A 14,790-nucleotide genomic window follows, 5' to 3' on the forward strand; every position below is an offset into this window, starting at 1 on the left:
ACAGGAGTGAATGAACTCATACACATGGCCAATCTCCAGACAGAGATTGTGGTGCGATGTGGATAATCCAACCAAGCTTGAGAGTCTCTGAGTCATTGACTGCACATCCCCAGCAGAGATTAGTGTGGCTACTAGTCAGACTCCGTAGCTAGCTTGTAATTGTCCATGCTGCGTTACAATCTCTGTCCGGAGACTTATATATGTACATGGCGAGCACTTTCTTCATTGAAATCACAAGTGACCAAAGCAGTGCATATGCAAAGCCCTCAGACAGACGTCATACCAACTCTCAAATCAGACAGGTCAAAGTTTGACAACAATTTTGAATAATAATGATAATCAGCTTTACCAATAGGAAGTTTCCTCTTTCAATTACTCCATTTCTGGGACCAGAAATAAAAATTAGTCTACCTTTGCAACATGGTCAGGCACATAATCTTCGCAATCTAGTTGGCAAATGGTACAATAGTACTGAAAGAAGTCCTTTTGGAGCTTGTGGTATGTGTGGTCCACATTTTCAAATGGTATTCATCTCTGTGAAAATGTTAAAAGACAGGATATGAAAGTAATTTTCTTGTATTTCTACGAGTGGGTCTGACCGCAGAGGAGTAAGTTCAATGATGGAAGAGGGCCTTTGCTAAATTTCAAGGTTCATTGAGGCAACTGGATATGTTCAGTACAACATAAACAACATACAGTAAGGGGAGACACTTGTAAGATGGAAATGTCCTCACAACTAGAACATAATTAATTTTCATGAATAATTTGATCCAATCTGTCATCAGAAGAGTATAAACTATGATGTCAATTCAAATAAATTTACAATAACATACAATGTTAGTGTATTACCAAATATTCCCTTTATTGAATAGCAAGACTTCTTAACCTGGACACCATTACAGGAATGTGCTCCACAACTTGCTGCTTAAACAATTTCAGATTTCAAGAAAAAAATTACTCTGGTAATTGAAATGTAATGACCTATTTTAGTGTTTGTTTACCATGGTATATATTTACACAAGTACATAAATCTACAGATACTCTATATACGCACCAAATACTAGTAATAGATTAAAAGTGCCAACAATTTAAATAAGTAGAAAACTACCATATACAATGATACTTCACAGTAACGCCAGTGTCAGTTGTTGATGACTTAATAAGTATGTAACATGCAGAAAAGTAACATCGTCTTTTGCTTCCTAAACAATTGACAGTTAATCATCATCAAATAAAACGTCACCAACCTGAAATGTTTATTGTACGGTACTTCTGCAACTTACTGACCATGATTTTGTCAACACCGACCAAAACAAAAAAGATCAATGATGGAATTTTATCACCAAACAAATCATGATCCAGTTTAAAATGAAGTTGAAAGTTTCAACATGCACTGTCAAACGGGAGTTAAACACTGAAGAGCAGCAGTTTCCAAAATGTTGTCCCTGATTGGTAAAAACTACTTTGTAAACATCTGTAGGATTTATTTTGGTCTATAGTCCTTGTGACTGTATAGACTCAAAGACCAGACTGTCAAAGCCAAGAATCCAAGCTGCACTTTAAATTCAAAAATCATAATATTGACGTAATGAAAAACCAATTTCCTTTAGAAAGATAATATTGAAGTATGCTGAGCAATGACAAAGAACATTACATATGTTTGTGTAATTTTATAGACTTTTGACGTTTAATTTGTTACCTTTGGTTAATACCACTTGACTTTTCCACATATTGAACATAGTGAACTAATAATGAGGCTGTTTACCCTTTCCTAGAAATTAAAATGATGACAAGAATTGAAAACTACCAATCTTTACAAAGAAGTATAACAGTATTGGATGTGGTTTACAAAAAGTACAGGAACTACTGGTAGTAAAGTTTCAATAAATAGCCATTTGTTATCATCAGATCATACTATGACTGTTGTTGGCTCTCTTCCAGTTCCATATAAGAGAGACATGAAATACATGTACATATGCAGTCATATTGATTGACCAATATAACACAGACATGAAACACATGTACATATGCAGTCATCTGGTGACACATCATGGAACTGTGCATACACATTCATGTGAATTCAGTATAAAGATTCTGAGATCACTGATTTCTGCTTGCCATACTGATGCGTGCGGTTCAGTGGATGTGTCCAAAATTGTGAATTTGCAAAATTGTAATCATATTAAAGCTGTGCTTTTTCCATTTTGGAAGAAAATTGAGGGCAAAGTATCCTTCTAAGTGTAACATAGTGTTCAAATCAGTCATTGTCAAATCTACACAACACATTTTGTCAAATCTGCTTATCCCCAACTTTAAGCAGGATGATACAAGCTCACAAACATGTACATATATCACTTGTGAAAGATAATGTTCAATTGTACAGACTTTAAAAGACATATTTATAGCAATTACTGTGACAGCCCAACCGTGTACATTGCACTCTCAGATGTAAAGATCTAATCATATTCATTGCACTATTAGTATCATGTCTGACAGGGAGATCTGTTCTATGATGGCAGTCCCTCACTCTGGAAAGGACTAAAGGCATGGACCTACCACATTTCAAATCACTCTCACCAAGAACTCTTTTTTATCAATAGATAAATGGGTGACTGACGACAAAGTTGTCTTTGCTGAAGAAACAGTCTAAGAAACAAAGGATTATTGCAATTGTATCACATGGAAATTATGACCAAAATACTGATGTCAATAATTCACATCCTCTCTTTTTATCTAAAAAAATGAAGAAGTACTTCTACATTGTAAGTTTTGGCAAGGGAATCAATTTAGCCATAATAAAAATCCCTTGACAAATGTGAAAAACAAACAGTAACATCTTGTAAACTCTTTCCCACTAAATTAGGATCATCTTATCTGTTATGGGCTTTATGCAAATTTGTTTCAACATCCCGTCACTTTCAATTAGGGAACCAAACTGGTAACTGCATTCATGCAAAAACCCATTTTGAAACCGAATTCAAACACAACCATTGTAAACACATTTTACCAGACTATCCCTTTCTTTATAAAAGATTTGTAACTAATTGTGATGAACTGATTTGAAACTTTAACAAAATTCACACAGACCTGCTATGATACACAGTGCATAATTACAAATTTAGTCACGACTTTGCCACCCCACTCAAAAAAATAAACTTAGTCTAAAGGATGGAAACATATGAGAGACAAAGTAACATACCAGGAGTTCGAATGACATCCACCCCAAATACTTTGTACACTTAGCAAATCAAATGCTACAGAAAACCCTGTTTATTTTCACATTCTAGGGTAAGCAATTAATGCAGTTTATATCTTTGACTGTGTATTATCAATGTGGATTTTCATAGGTAAGGGTTCAGCATCTTCATCTGGTGAAGCTGGTTTAATGTAGACTGGATATGGGTATTTGTCTTTGCTTTCATTCAGGTATTCCAAATCTCCATAAATACTCAGTTTCTGTTGGATAAAACACAAAAAACATACATTATGCGTTCATCAATGTTATCCAAGTGCTTCAGAAATTAACTTCTGTACACATTGTTTCAATGCTGAGGATAAAAAGATCGTCTTTCACTTTGTGTAATACTCCACGTTTGCAAAAGTTATAAGAGCTGAAATTTATTGTAAAAATTAGAATAAAATGTTTGATGGCAACTTTTTATAATTTTTCCCCCATTTGATATTTATTTTGGTGATTCTCAGAAAGCAACGCAATGATTTTGGAAACAGAGGTATCTTGCTTCCAAACCTCAAATTTCAAGTGTTTGGACAATATTTGGATAGACTCTACCATTGTTACAGCCACCACAAACTCTATATACATTCCCATGTATTTAGCTGAACAACTGGTAATATTGATCAGTTGAGGTACAAAGATGCAAATTAATTAATTACATGTAATTTTAAACAAACATATTTAAAGCTACCCTGTGGTATGCCGGAGGGAATACTGGCAAGAGACCTCCACATCCCAATGGGTCAAATGATACCACCTTATAGTTTGTCTCAAGAAACCACACATCTGCATGGACAGGTCATGAAATGAGACGTAACAGACAGTCTATGGCAAACATCTCTACACCAGCATAGGCCATGGACCAAGATTTCATTATGGTCTACGACTTCCATTTTCAAGTGTCATCTCACCTCTTTACGCACTCTTTGATCTGGAGCCGTGACAGTTGTAGCACAACACAGCCACAATAAAGCCATGGATGATAGGAATATGGTGGCACTTAAAACCCATCTTGGCAATCCTGATTTCTTAGAAACACATGCTAACCAATCATTAGAATCATCTCCATCACTGATCATCATAGCTGCTGATGGTCCTTTCTCTCCGTCGTCATTCTTCAAGGCTTGTAAATTGGTTTCAATATCCCGTAACATCTTGTCAGAACCTAGAACTGGTAAAACACATATATTTGTGAATTGGCTAACTATGCAAGCAATGAATATTTGCCAAATCAAATAGAGAAAATTCTTTCTGAGACATTTTAATTCCAGGTCTTACCCATTTCCATATTTTGAAATATTTGCTTTACTTGTCGCCACAGATTCTTCACTAAACATGCTTTACACAAAATTTTCTGGATTCTTAAAAGTGTATGAATAACCACTAGTCAATATTACACTATGAATACTAAGGTATGACTTTGAACAAAAGTGGTTGATATCAGCGATGTCATATTGAGTACCACAGTTCATTGCATTGAAAACAAAGTGTGAATGGATCTAGTGGCAACAGTGCAAACTGTCAGCTAATTTACTTTCCTTGATTCATAGAAAAGAAATGAATGCAGATTAAAACAATGAAGTATTATTCATGTCATTATATCAAGTATTGAAAACATTCATTTTAATCTTAATCTGATGTCTGTGAGATTTTCAGTCTGATCTGTACATTACATTAGATATGTCAGAATGTAACATGATTTTTACAACAAATGCCGTAAACTTTACTTTCATTGTACAATGTTTGTATCGTGACTCGACGGTTTGTCCACTCTTGTTCCAGAAATGTTCATTTTGAAGATATTTGTGTCTAACTGTTGCATAAATACTTACAATTATCGCCGTCAGCCCAGGGACCTGATGTAAATATTTGAGGCTGTGATTGAAACATATAGACTTTGCCATTGTCTGATTCCATGTACATAGACCATGACCATGATACATAACTCTTTGCATTGTCCAAGAAATTATTATAGAAGTGTCGTACCAGTACATAGGTTCCAAGACATGAATTGGTGAAGGTTCTCCTGCAAGCTGAATCATTAAAAGCTATACTTCAATAATAGCAAATCAAGTTTTCACATTTGAACACTTCAACAATGAATCAGTACTAATACAAGGTTCATGTACGCAGCCTTGCAATAATATAACTAACTGACAATGCTCCTTCACGTTTGAATGTGACCAAGTTTTACTACATGTAACTGCATATGAACTACAAAACAAACAAATCATAAACATTTCTTTTTACAATGTAACAACATTTATGTCACAACTCTATGTTGATTGTAGCCCCCTAGGTTGAAGTGGTTTGGTAAATCCTTGTAAATGAAAGATGTACTTACTTCTTCAACTCTTTTCTTTGCAAAAGGAAGTTGATTCTGACATCCCAAGTTACAAGCATACATATTGCCGGGTAGAGTATAGGCTTCTTGACAAGCTAATAGACAGTGAAGAACAAAATATTAATTTATTACATCATGCCTCGAGGTGAATGCAAATCAGTGCATTGATTTGAATAGGAACATCCGGGATGTTAGCGGGCTGGTGAACGATGTACTGACTGGTTTCCATGGTTACCCAGGCCAGTGAAGCCTTTTGATGTTTTCGACGTCAAAGTAGACGCTTAACGCTAGATGTAAAATATCAGTGCGCGCACTGCTATTTGGACGTTCGTTAAAATCTGTTTGATGCTGGTCAATAATGGTAAAATTGTTTGAAAATGCCCTGCATTTAAATAAATGTCATATAGCATTAACTGTGAAGAGGCATGTAATAAAAATATTATTGCCTGAATACATGGGTTTATGTGCCCTTGCAGCAGGAGACAATTTGCCCTCCTGGCGTCAGGCAAATTGTCACCTGCTCTCGGGCACCTAAACCCATGTATTCAGGCAATAATATATAATAGAGTTACCCTCAGATACGTAGATAAAACAATTGATAAATTGATCAAGCAAAGTATCAACTTATTAGTATCCATCAGGGACACTCACTGGCATTTCACAACGTTAGACACAAATAACACTCAGAAAGAGGTACGTCTATGTCTTGATTCAAAGATTTCAATGATTGCTTCCTACTAAATTTCCTATTGTAGGCTATTACATAGAAGTAAATGAATGGTCTTAATATGACTTGAGCTTTGTCTTCAAAAGTTTCAGTTTAAGTATATGTATACATGATCTTGATCAAAGAGATCTACACAGCTTGAACGGTTAAATCAGTTTTGACACATACGATGGAGCCAACTTAGTTGATGACTTTGTACTAGAAGCAGAATTTTGAACTCTATACAAATTCTGTATTATAAATGCAGTTGTTTCTGAACAGGAGTGATCAGATCTAATATCTTGGAACATGTCAGGTGACAAGCACATTTTAAGCTTTTTGAAGACGCCTGGGTTGTGAGTTGGGTAATGTAATTAATACAGCAGAGCATTTCTATGGTCATATTTTACCATGAATTGAACAAACCAGTCTCAGACATATCTTTTGAGATAAATATTTACAAATACATCCAATACAATGCATGAAGACACTCTGACAGCTGGTGATAACAATACTTACACTCAACACAAACTGTAATGGGTTCAATAATCATTCAAAGCCTGTATGTAGTGTCAAATCTCGGACAACCAAACCAAAATTGTAGTGGCTATGTTTATCATCAATACAATCATAGGAATAAGTCACAACTCAATTCCTCCTGTATTGTAGTGTCAAAGAAGAAAATGAATGGATTGAGTCAATACTGTACCTGCATTACAGTGGATGGTTGTTCCATTGAAATCATTGGAATCTTCCACAAACTCCATGATGGAAAACATTCTACATCCTCTCTTGCAAGCAAACAGGTGTTCTGCCTATAGATTGAAATTAACACATAACAAGAAGTAATGAATAAATATTTGCCATCTCAAACTGTTCTTCAACACGATAAAAAATGAATGGTGCTACGTGGCAGCAGTGACATATATGTCTTCTTATAACCTCCTCATCCACTGTCTGGATAAGATTATTTAGAGTTTTATATTTTTCTGTTTGAGAAATATAAAGAACTCCACTCAAAAATTTCATTACAAATTTAAAAATATATAGTAACTAAAGTAATACACAAGTTCACCTCAAATATTACAACATACATACCATGGAAATTTGTATACAAAAGCGGTATACGTGTAACATACATGCATGCACATGCATCTTTAACGGAGAGACAGAATGATAGTTGCTTTGATCTGCTACAGGTTCAAATTCACACGGAATGTATTAATCCTTTGATTTAGTTAATACTGAAAACTTGATCAATAATATTGCATGTCATTGCAATGTGTACATAGGCAAAATACTTTTACATGTATCATATGGAATTGTTAGTAGGTTGCACAAAGTAATGGGGAACAATTTGATACCTTGCTCAGTCAGTATATTATTTATACTGAGATACAGTACTCTAGCCATTAGGATTATTTTTAGTTGAGTTTACTAGCACATAATAATTGATAATGTCAAGACAGTGTAAAATAATTGATCATGGAACTTCCTGATGGCACTTGGCTTATTTCCATGGAATATATATTACCATTTAGTTCAATGAGCTTTGATCGGTTTTCAGGGATTAACAAAACACACACAGCTATAATAATTTTACTCTGCATACTACATATGTCATGACTTTCTTGTTTCATACTCCTTCATAAAACCTGGTTGAAGGTGTAAATTGCTTCAAAGTTCAGCTTCAAGTGATACACTTGACAAGTTGTATAATATTAAATTCAATGTAGGATGATATATCGTTCTTTGTTCATGGGCTGGAGTAATCATTTTATAATTCTGAGGGCAAATTTTCTTGTTATTGGTAACAACATATTCCATATTAACTATTCATGGAAAGGCTGTAATATTTGTCAGATACAGTAGATGGGCAGGGATGATTTCAGTCCAATCTGTACAAATGATGACATAATGTATTTGCATCTGTAAATTTAGTTTTTTCATTATTTTATTAGATCAGACATAGAGGTGTGCTAAGTCTGAGTAGTGTATTGGAACTGATCATACAAAACAGTGTACAGCCACTACACAAATTTTGACAACGTTTTGGTGTTGAACTATTCCTATTGCTATCCCATGGCTCGTAAAAATCCGTACAAACATAAAAAAATAATTTACTGCAACATTTGATTTGCTCTGATTTCAATTTACATCATGCTTCATGGTCATATGGGAGCCATATGACCTTCAAATAAAGCATAAATGACTTTGACACTTCAACTGCTCTGAAAACACCACTGCATTCCTTCAACCAGTATCACTAGGGCGACATCTACATGACATGGTTCCACAACTGCTGCACTGAAAATCTCTACCTGATGGCAACAGCTTGCAGAGACAACAGTATTAACTCACATGTGATACTGAGTCAGAAAACTGCGCAACTGATAGATCTCAGGGATTACAATCACTCTACATGTATAACAGGTTATTTCATGAAAGGTGTTAATTATACAAGATATTACTTTAACATTGGATGACAAGTTCCAATCATTTGTTCATTTTGAAACTTGTACATATCATTGTACATACATGCATCCTCGTAATTTAAATAAACTGATTTATGCCTGTATTATGTTTTTCTAATTTCAAAGAACTTTATCATAGTGTTGGAAACTGTTGTATATGATATAAGAAATTGTAAATAAATCATTTAAATTATCTGACTTCACGCTGAGTTCTCATATGCACATCTGATTTAAAATCTATATCATAAGATCATCTAAATCTATGTTGTATTACTGTACACAAAGTGCACACAAGTACATCTGATTTAAATCTACATCACAAGATCATTTATTACACACATATACCGTACATGTAGCTGTCTATGTCTATCATACTACACTGTGGCAGAACTCCTTTATGGCGTATCAATTGCTTTCAAAACAGCATGAAAATTACAAATTCAGTTAGCATGAATGGGATATGCAAAGGCTACACATAATGCAAATGTAAGTGAAATGACTAGGATCTAATCAGCCTTTATCTTGTACAAGTGGTCCATAAACATGCTACTGTTTCGGGTTATCCACTTAAAAACTAAAATCTCAAAGAAAAAACTGACTTAACATTTTTGAAGTTCCTATAACTTTCCATATTCGAATTCCCCTAAAGCTTACAGAAGTTATAAATGAGTGGTTTTCACCATACTGGATGTAGAACTTAATCTCAATAAAGACGCTGCATTGGCTGTTATCTTTTTGTAACAACTAGAAACTAACAATTCTAATACTCAACTACAGATTGACACACTCCAGGGCTCGAAATAACTTTTTTCCCTGGTAGTCCCGTTGGGCTACCATTTCTGAAGTTGGTAGTCCAGTGACAAGGTCTGGTAGCCCATGCATGTATGAAGAGGGGTTTTTTTGTGAAAGATATTTTTATTTATATCTAGATATTGAACGATTTATTTTGCATGATTCTATCCAGAAAGTGAATTTTCTAGTCTAGATCAATACCTGCCAATAGCCTTAGGAGAACGGTATAGCATGTGCAGTGGACAACGTTGACGCCTCAAAGTTTGACGACCTATTCACACATACGCAGAGCTTATATGCAACAAAGTCGACATGTCCTTTCTGTGTCCAGCTTGGTTGACTTTATGTATGAGCGTCGGTCATCTCACAGCGATCAACAACATGTCGCCCACTAAGTAATTTCATATCCCAGGCTTTGGTAGTCCGTGTAGGCTACCATTTCATTCGTTTTGGTAGCCCCAGGGAAAAGTTGGTAGTCTGTGGACGCGGGACTACCGCTAATTTCGAGCCCTGCACTCACAAGGGTTATTTCTAGGACCTTTTACAGAAGACACGTCATGTACAGTACACGTGTCAATTTTTTTAAACAAACATGTTAACCACATGTACCTTGCAACAGTTGCTGCTGGAATTCATATAACATATGAAAAGCCGTACACCTGTCATGGAACTTACAAAATCACTTCAAAACTACAAAATAAATTGTAATTGATTATAATTACCCCTAGAATTGATCTATGATGCAAAGACCATCTAGTGAATGATTTCCTAAATAAATGTATTTATCTATAGGTGCTAATTCATTGATGAGCACTGTATGATAATGCATACATGTACTTCAAACCATACACTCTCTGGTAAAGACTATCTAGAGTACAAATTATGGCATGACTTGAATTATTAACAAAAGAATTGCTGACCAGATGTTGTCAGTTGTATTTAGCAATGCTGCAGTCAACCCAATCATGTACAAATTGGCCAAACTCTATCCTCTCTATCATGGGTGTAGGTCACAGCGGCTTGTGTGACATAATTTCTGTCCTACATTATGGTACATATATGATATATACACATAACACTTTTTATACAGATAGCCAGCAAACATAAATAAATCAATTTAAAATGATACGCTCTGACTATGTCTGCCACTTGAGAAACATTAATTTCAGAATTTCTTAAGACTGAGCTATATTTGTCAGATTATGATAAACTTGTTGCAAAACTTAATGTTTTGCAATTATGGATTTATTACTTTCTCACTGGTAATACAAATGTAAAACAAATAGTGTCCTGCATGTTTGACTCATTCTGTTAAAACAAAATTATAAATAAAACACATTCATGATGCATCTTACCAGATGTCATTTTGTATTCTTCATTTCATTAAATTCTGTTTGTTGATACACAATTGCTCATGTACAAGATGAACATGTTGCATATGCATTTACTATTATTACAGCAGCAATACTACCTACAAATCTGATGGCACTAGCAACAACTACCTTAACGCAATGTATGTAAGTCTATTTCTTTATGCTGTGTGATTACACACATTCAATACATAACTTTAAATACTGAACCTACAGACATTTACCAAGATGTGAAATATTGCACACAGCAAATATGACAATCATTATATATTGCGTCCATAAAACACTTTGGTATCACCTATTATTCCAAGATAAAATACTGCCTATCATTCAGTTGTAAGCGCTAGTGTGACACTTGTGGTTTGATTTGCAAGGAAAACATGTAAAACAGAAATAACTTTAAGAAATGGTAACATACAAGATTTCTGGACAATTTAATCTTCAGATGCATCCCATCAGTTGACTTGGTCATTAAAAAAAAGTTTGATCATCTACATTTTCACGCTTTCGAAATCAAAAGGTCCACTGTCATTAAAGTTCAAATTCACTGTATCTTTTAATGACTGCAGCACTATCAAATTGCCTCTTTCCATGAAATTTGTGCAGAAAAACTTTAACATCATTCATATTTATAAAGACATTCATTTACTCCTATCTGAGATTTATATTCATTACAAATCTGAGCAAAAAACACAGCTTTTTTCAGTTGTTGATCATGGATTGATTCTCCTTGATCATGGATTGTTTTACAGTGTTTGTTTGTCTTTTTATGTGTTGCCATGACAATTGCCAAGTTTGGGATACCATAGTCATATTGTATTGAATAGAATTCATCATGGTGATTTTATTAACCAGAAATGATGATGGTGGGATGCTATGGTCAGTATTAGAAGTACATCCATGCTCTGGGCCTAAAATGTACATATTCTCTTGTAAATCACTCCTGTCCCCTGTCAAATCCCTTATCACAAGTACAAGTGGTACGTTGTGCATAAAGGACAGTCATTATTTCACTTCAAAGATGCTATATCTGTCGTCGTCGCCCCCCCCCCCCGAAACCAACACGAATAATAATGAACGATATGTAATGAACACATAATTAAAATTTACACAGGAAAGACAGAGGACGAGGGCAAATGCAAGCCAGTTGTTGTTGTACTTCAAGAAAAGAAAGAATGCATGGAAAGCGGTTGAAAAGTAGCACTAAGACAGTTTGTAAATTACAATGACGTTTTATAACGGAGTTCCCAATCCTTATCCTTTAGGAACACGTTTTGTGAAATGAATATTATGTGTCTGTCCGAAACCATTTCAGAGTGGGGTTTCCTTTTCAGAGCAATGTAAACATAACATGGCTGTGAGTATGAGTTCCGCACGACTGATACCGCGATCCAGGTTGAAACAGGTCTATAATTACAGTAAGATACTGGCGACAATGTGATTCGGTGTCCAATAGCTACCCTACACATTGAAAAAATTGTATGTGTAAGGTTTTTGGCGTGTTTATGACTGTTGTGACCTTACTCGATGAGCTGACGCTGGGCAGAATATCATCAGTGTTCGGAAGCATTAACATGTAATAATAAGACTCGAATCAAACCTTTGGGTAAGTGTGCAGAGGGTAGGTCTGTTCGCATACGTCCACACATGGTGATACGTCGTCTAATATGTTGTCAAAGACGTCCGAGGAACGGGCATATTGCGACAGAAAGGTAAGGATCAGTGTTACACAAACAGCATTCGCCGCCATCTTGAATACCCGAATAATCCTAAAGTCTCGTATTGTGCGAGAGCGAGAGTAGCTTGTCTCGTTCACTGCATGCAGGCAAGTTGTGCAGGTAGGTAGCAGTTCTCGAAATGAATTTTAGGGGAGAACCATTTGATTTCTGGGGGGTGGGGGGCGTGGAGGATTTTGAGAAAAAAAATTTGTCACCAGGTGAGATAGAAGAAAATAAAAAAAATTGTCATAACAGACAGAAGTGAAAAAAACAATTGTCACAATGCACCAGAAATTAGCAAAATTTGGAAACCTTATTCTCATGCATTCTTTGCCGGCGCACCGCCTGCAAATGTTTTTACCACAAGCAATTTTTATGTTTTTTCCCCAGCACTTATGATATAAGCATGCACTACATAGGTCTACTTTACACCTCAGTACACTCAATGTTTTCCTTCCCTTTTCTGACCCAAGAAATCATATTTCAGGATTTCTATTGCAATATCTCAATGGCATAGGCACTATGAAGGGGACTATTTGACTTCTGTAAATTGTGAAAATTTAAAACACAATACAGGAGTCAATAAACTAGTGCTAAAACCAATATATTATTCTCTCAATATTCCACACAAGATAAATGCAATGATCCTTTTTTTTCACCATATCGTAATATTAAACAAACTTGGTAGAGCCGATGTGTGGAGTTGCCCTCACTTTCCTTTATATGAACTGTTTTTCACAAATTGTATTGTCATTTTTGGTTGTTGAATATTGTGACTCAAACGCTGATCATGCAAAAAATGTAAAATATATCAGTGTTCAATGTCATTTTCAAACAGTTTTACCGAGTGCAAAATAAACTGAAACTCCTCTCAGATTGCACTTAAACATATCAATTTCTCAAAATTTACAATACGAGAGGGGGAACCCCCCTCTCGTGCTCTCCCCTTGGGGTATTCTAACAGTTTCACTTAGTAAAAAAGTTAAAAAACACCTCTCAGATTGCACCAGGCTGCACCATTGCACACATCTTAAAAATTTCCATGCAAGATAGGAGAAAGCCCCTGTGACACTTTCCCCCTAAGCCTCTCGCGTGTTCTCCCCCAGTACTTTCAAATTCTGCGTGGTCAGATATCCTAGTGAAAAACCCTGTCATAATACCCATCCAATTAAAAAATAGTGACAATGTCACTGGTCGCTCCAATATAGTTATCAAAACAAGCTAAAATCAAGCTAAAAGATTTTTTTATCACAAATAGAAACAATTCCCCAAATAAAATAAAATTATGCAAATTTCACCAGAATTTGATCAAATCTTACTGACGTCACCCGTAAAAACCTCTACACTAAGTTTCAACTCAATCGGACGTGTGGTTTCAGAGAAAAAAAATTTTGATCAAAAATGAAAAAAATAGCCCAAAAATGCAAATATGCAAATTTCACCACGATTTGCCCAAATTTGGGAAAGGTCACTCCTATGCACTTCCATACCAAGTTTCAAATCAATCAGACTTGTGGTTTCAGAGAAGAAGATTTTTTGACCAAAAATGGGAGAAAATTACCAAAAAATTCATGAAAAATAGCAAGTCCAAGATACTGACCCAAGATGTGCACAATCATTTCAGGTCAGCCCAAAGTACTTACATGCTAATTTTTCATCTAATCTGCTCAGTGGCTATTGAGATTTCAATAAAATGTAAACTTGTAAACATATATACATATGGCTATGGGAGCTAACAAGCGACCCAATGGTCGACAGAGCTCTGCTGTGTTATGTAGAGAGCAACTTTTTGTGACATATGTATTGATGAAGAGGGTTGAGATCTTTGATAGCTCATTTCAGGATGGCCTGACCTAAAATGGCAAAATTAGCTGCAAAAATACAAAATTGATGATTTCATCATAATTATGTATAAAAATGTATACCAAATATCAAAGCTATCACATGAGTAACTTTTGAGAAACAAATATTTTGACCAAAAACGGCAAAAACTGACCCAAAAATACAAAAAGTGAAGATTTCATCAAATTTCACTATATCACACTAAGAGAACCCCCAAGAACCTGTATACCAATTATCAAAGGCATCAGACAAGTAGTTTTTGAGAAACACATTTTTTGACCAAAAATGGCAAAAATTGCACCAAAAATA

The 14,790-nt window shown here is 35.2% G+C and overlaps 1 protein-coding gene across 1 annotated transcript; it reads right to left on the reverse strand.

Moving 5' to 3' along the window:
- Positions 1–837: 837 nt before the first annotated feature.
- Positions 838–12,686, reverse strand: LOC139139342 (transmembrane protein 59-like). Its single transcript, XM_070708219.1, is given in 7 exon segments — positions 838–3,456; positions 4,147–4,406; positions 5,068–5,226; positions 5,229–5,268; positions 5,580–5,674; positions 6,995–7,100; positions 12,522–12,686. Coding segments are annotated over 7 exon segments (960 nt in total). The 5' UTR covers positions 12,672–12,686; the 3' UTR covers positions 838–3,306.
- Positions 12,687–14,790: the final 2,104 nt, after the last annotated feature.

The sequence above is a fragment of the Ptychodera flava genome, chromosome 8 (assembly GCF_041260155.1).
Source record: "Ptychodera flava strain L36383 chromosome 8, AS_Pfla_20210202, whole genome shotgun sequence".
In the NCBI taxonomy this organism is placed as follows: Eukaryota; Metazoa; Hemichordata; class Enteropneusta; family Ptychoderidae; genus Ptychodera; species Ptychodera flava.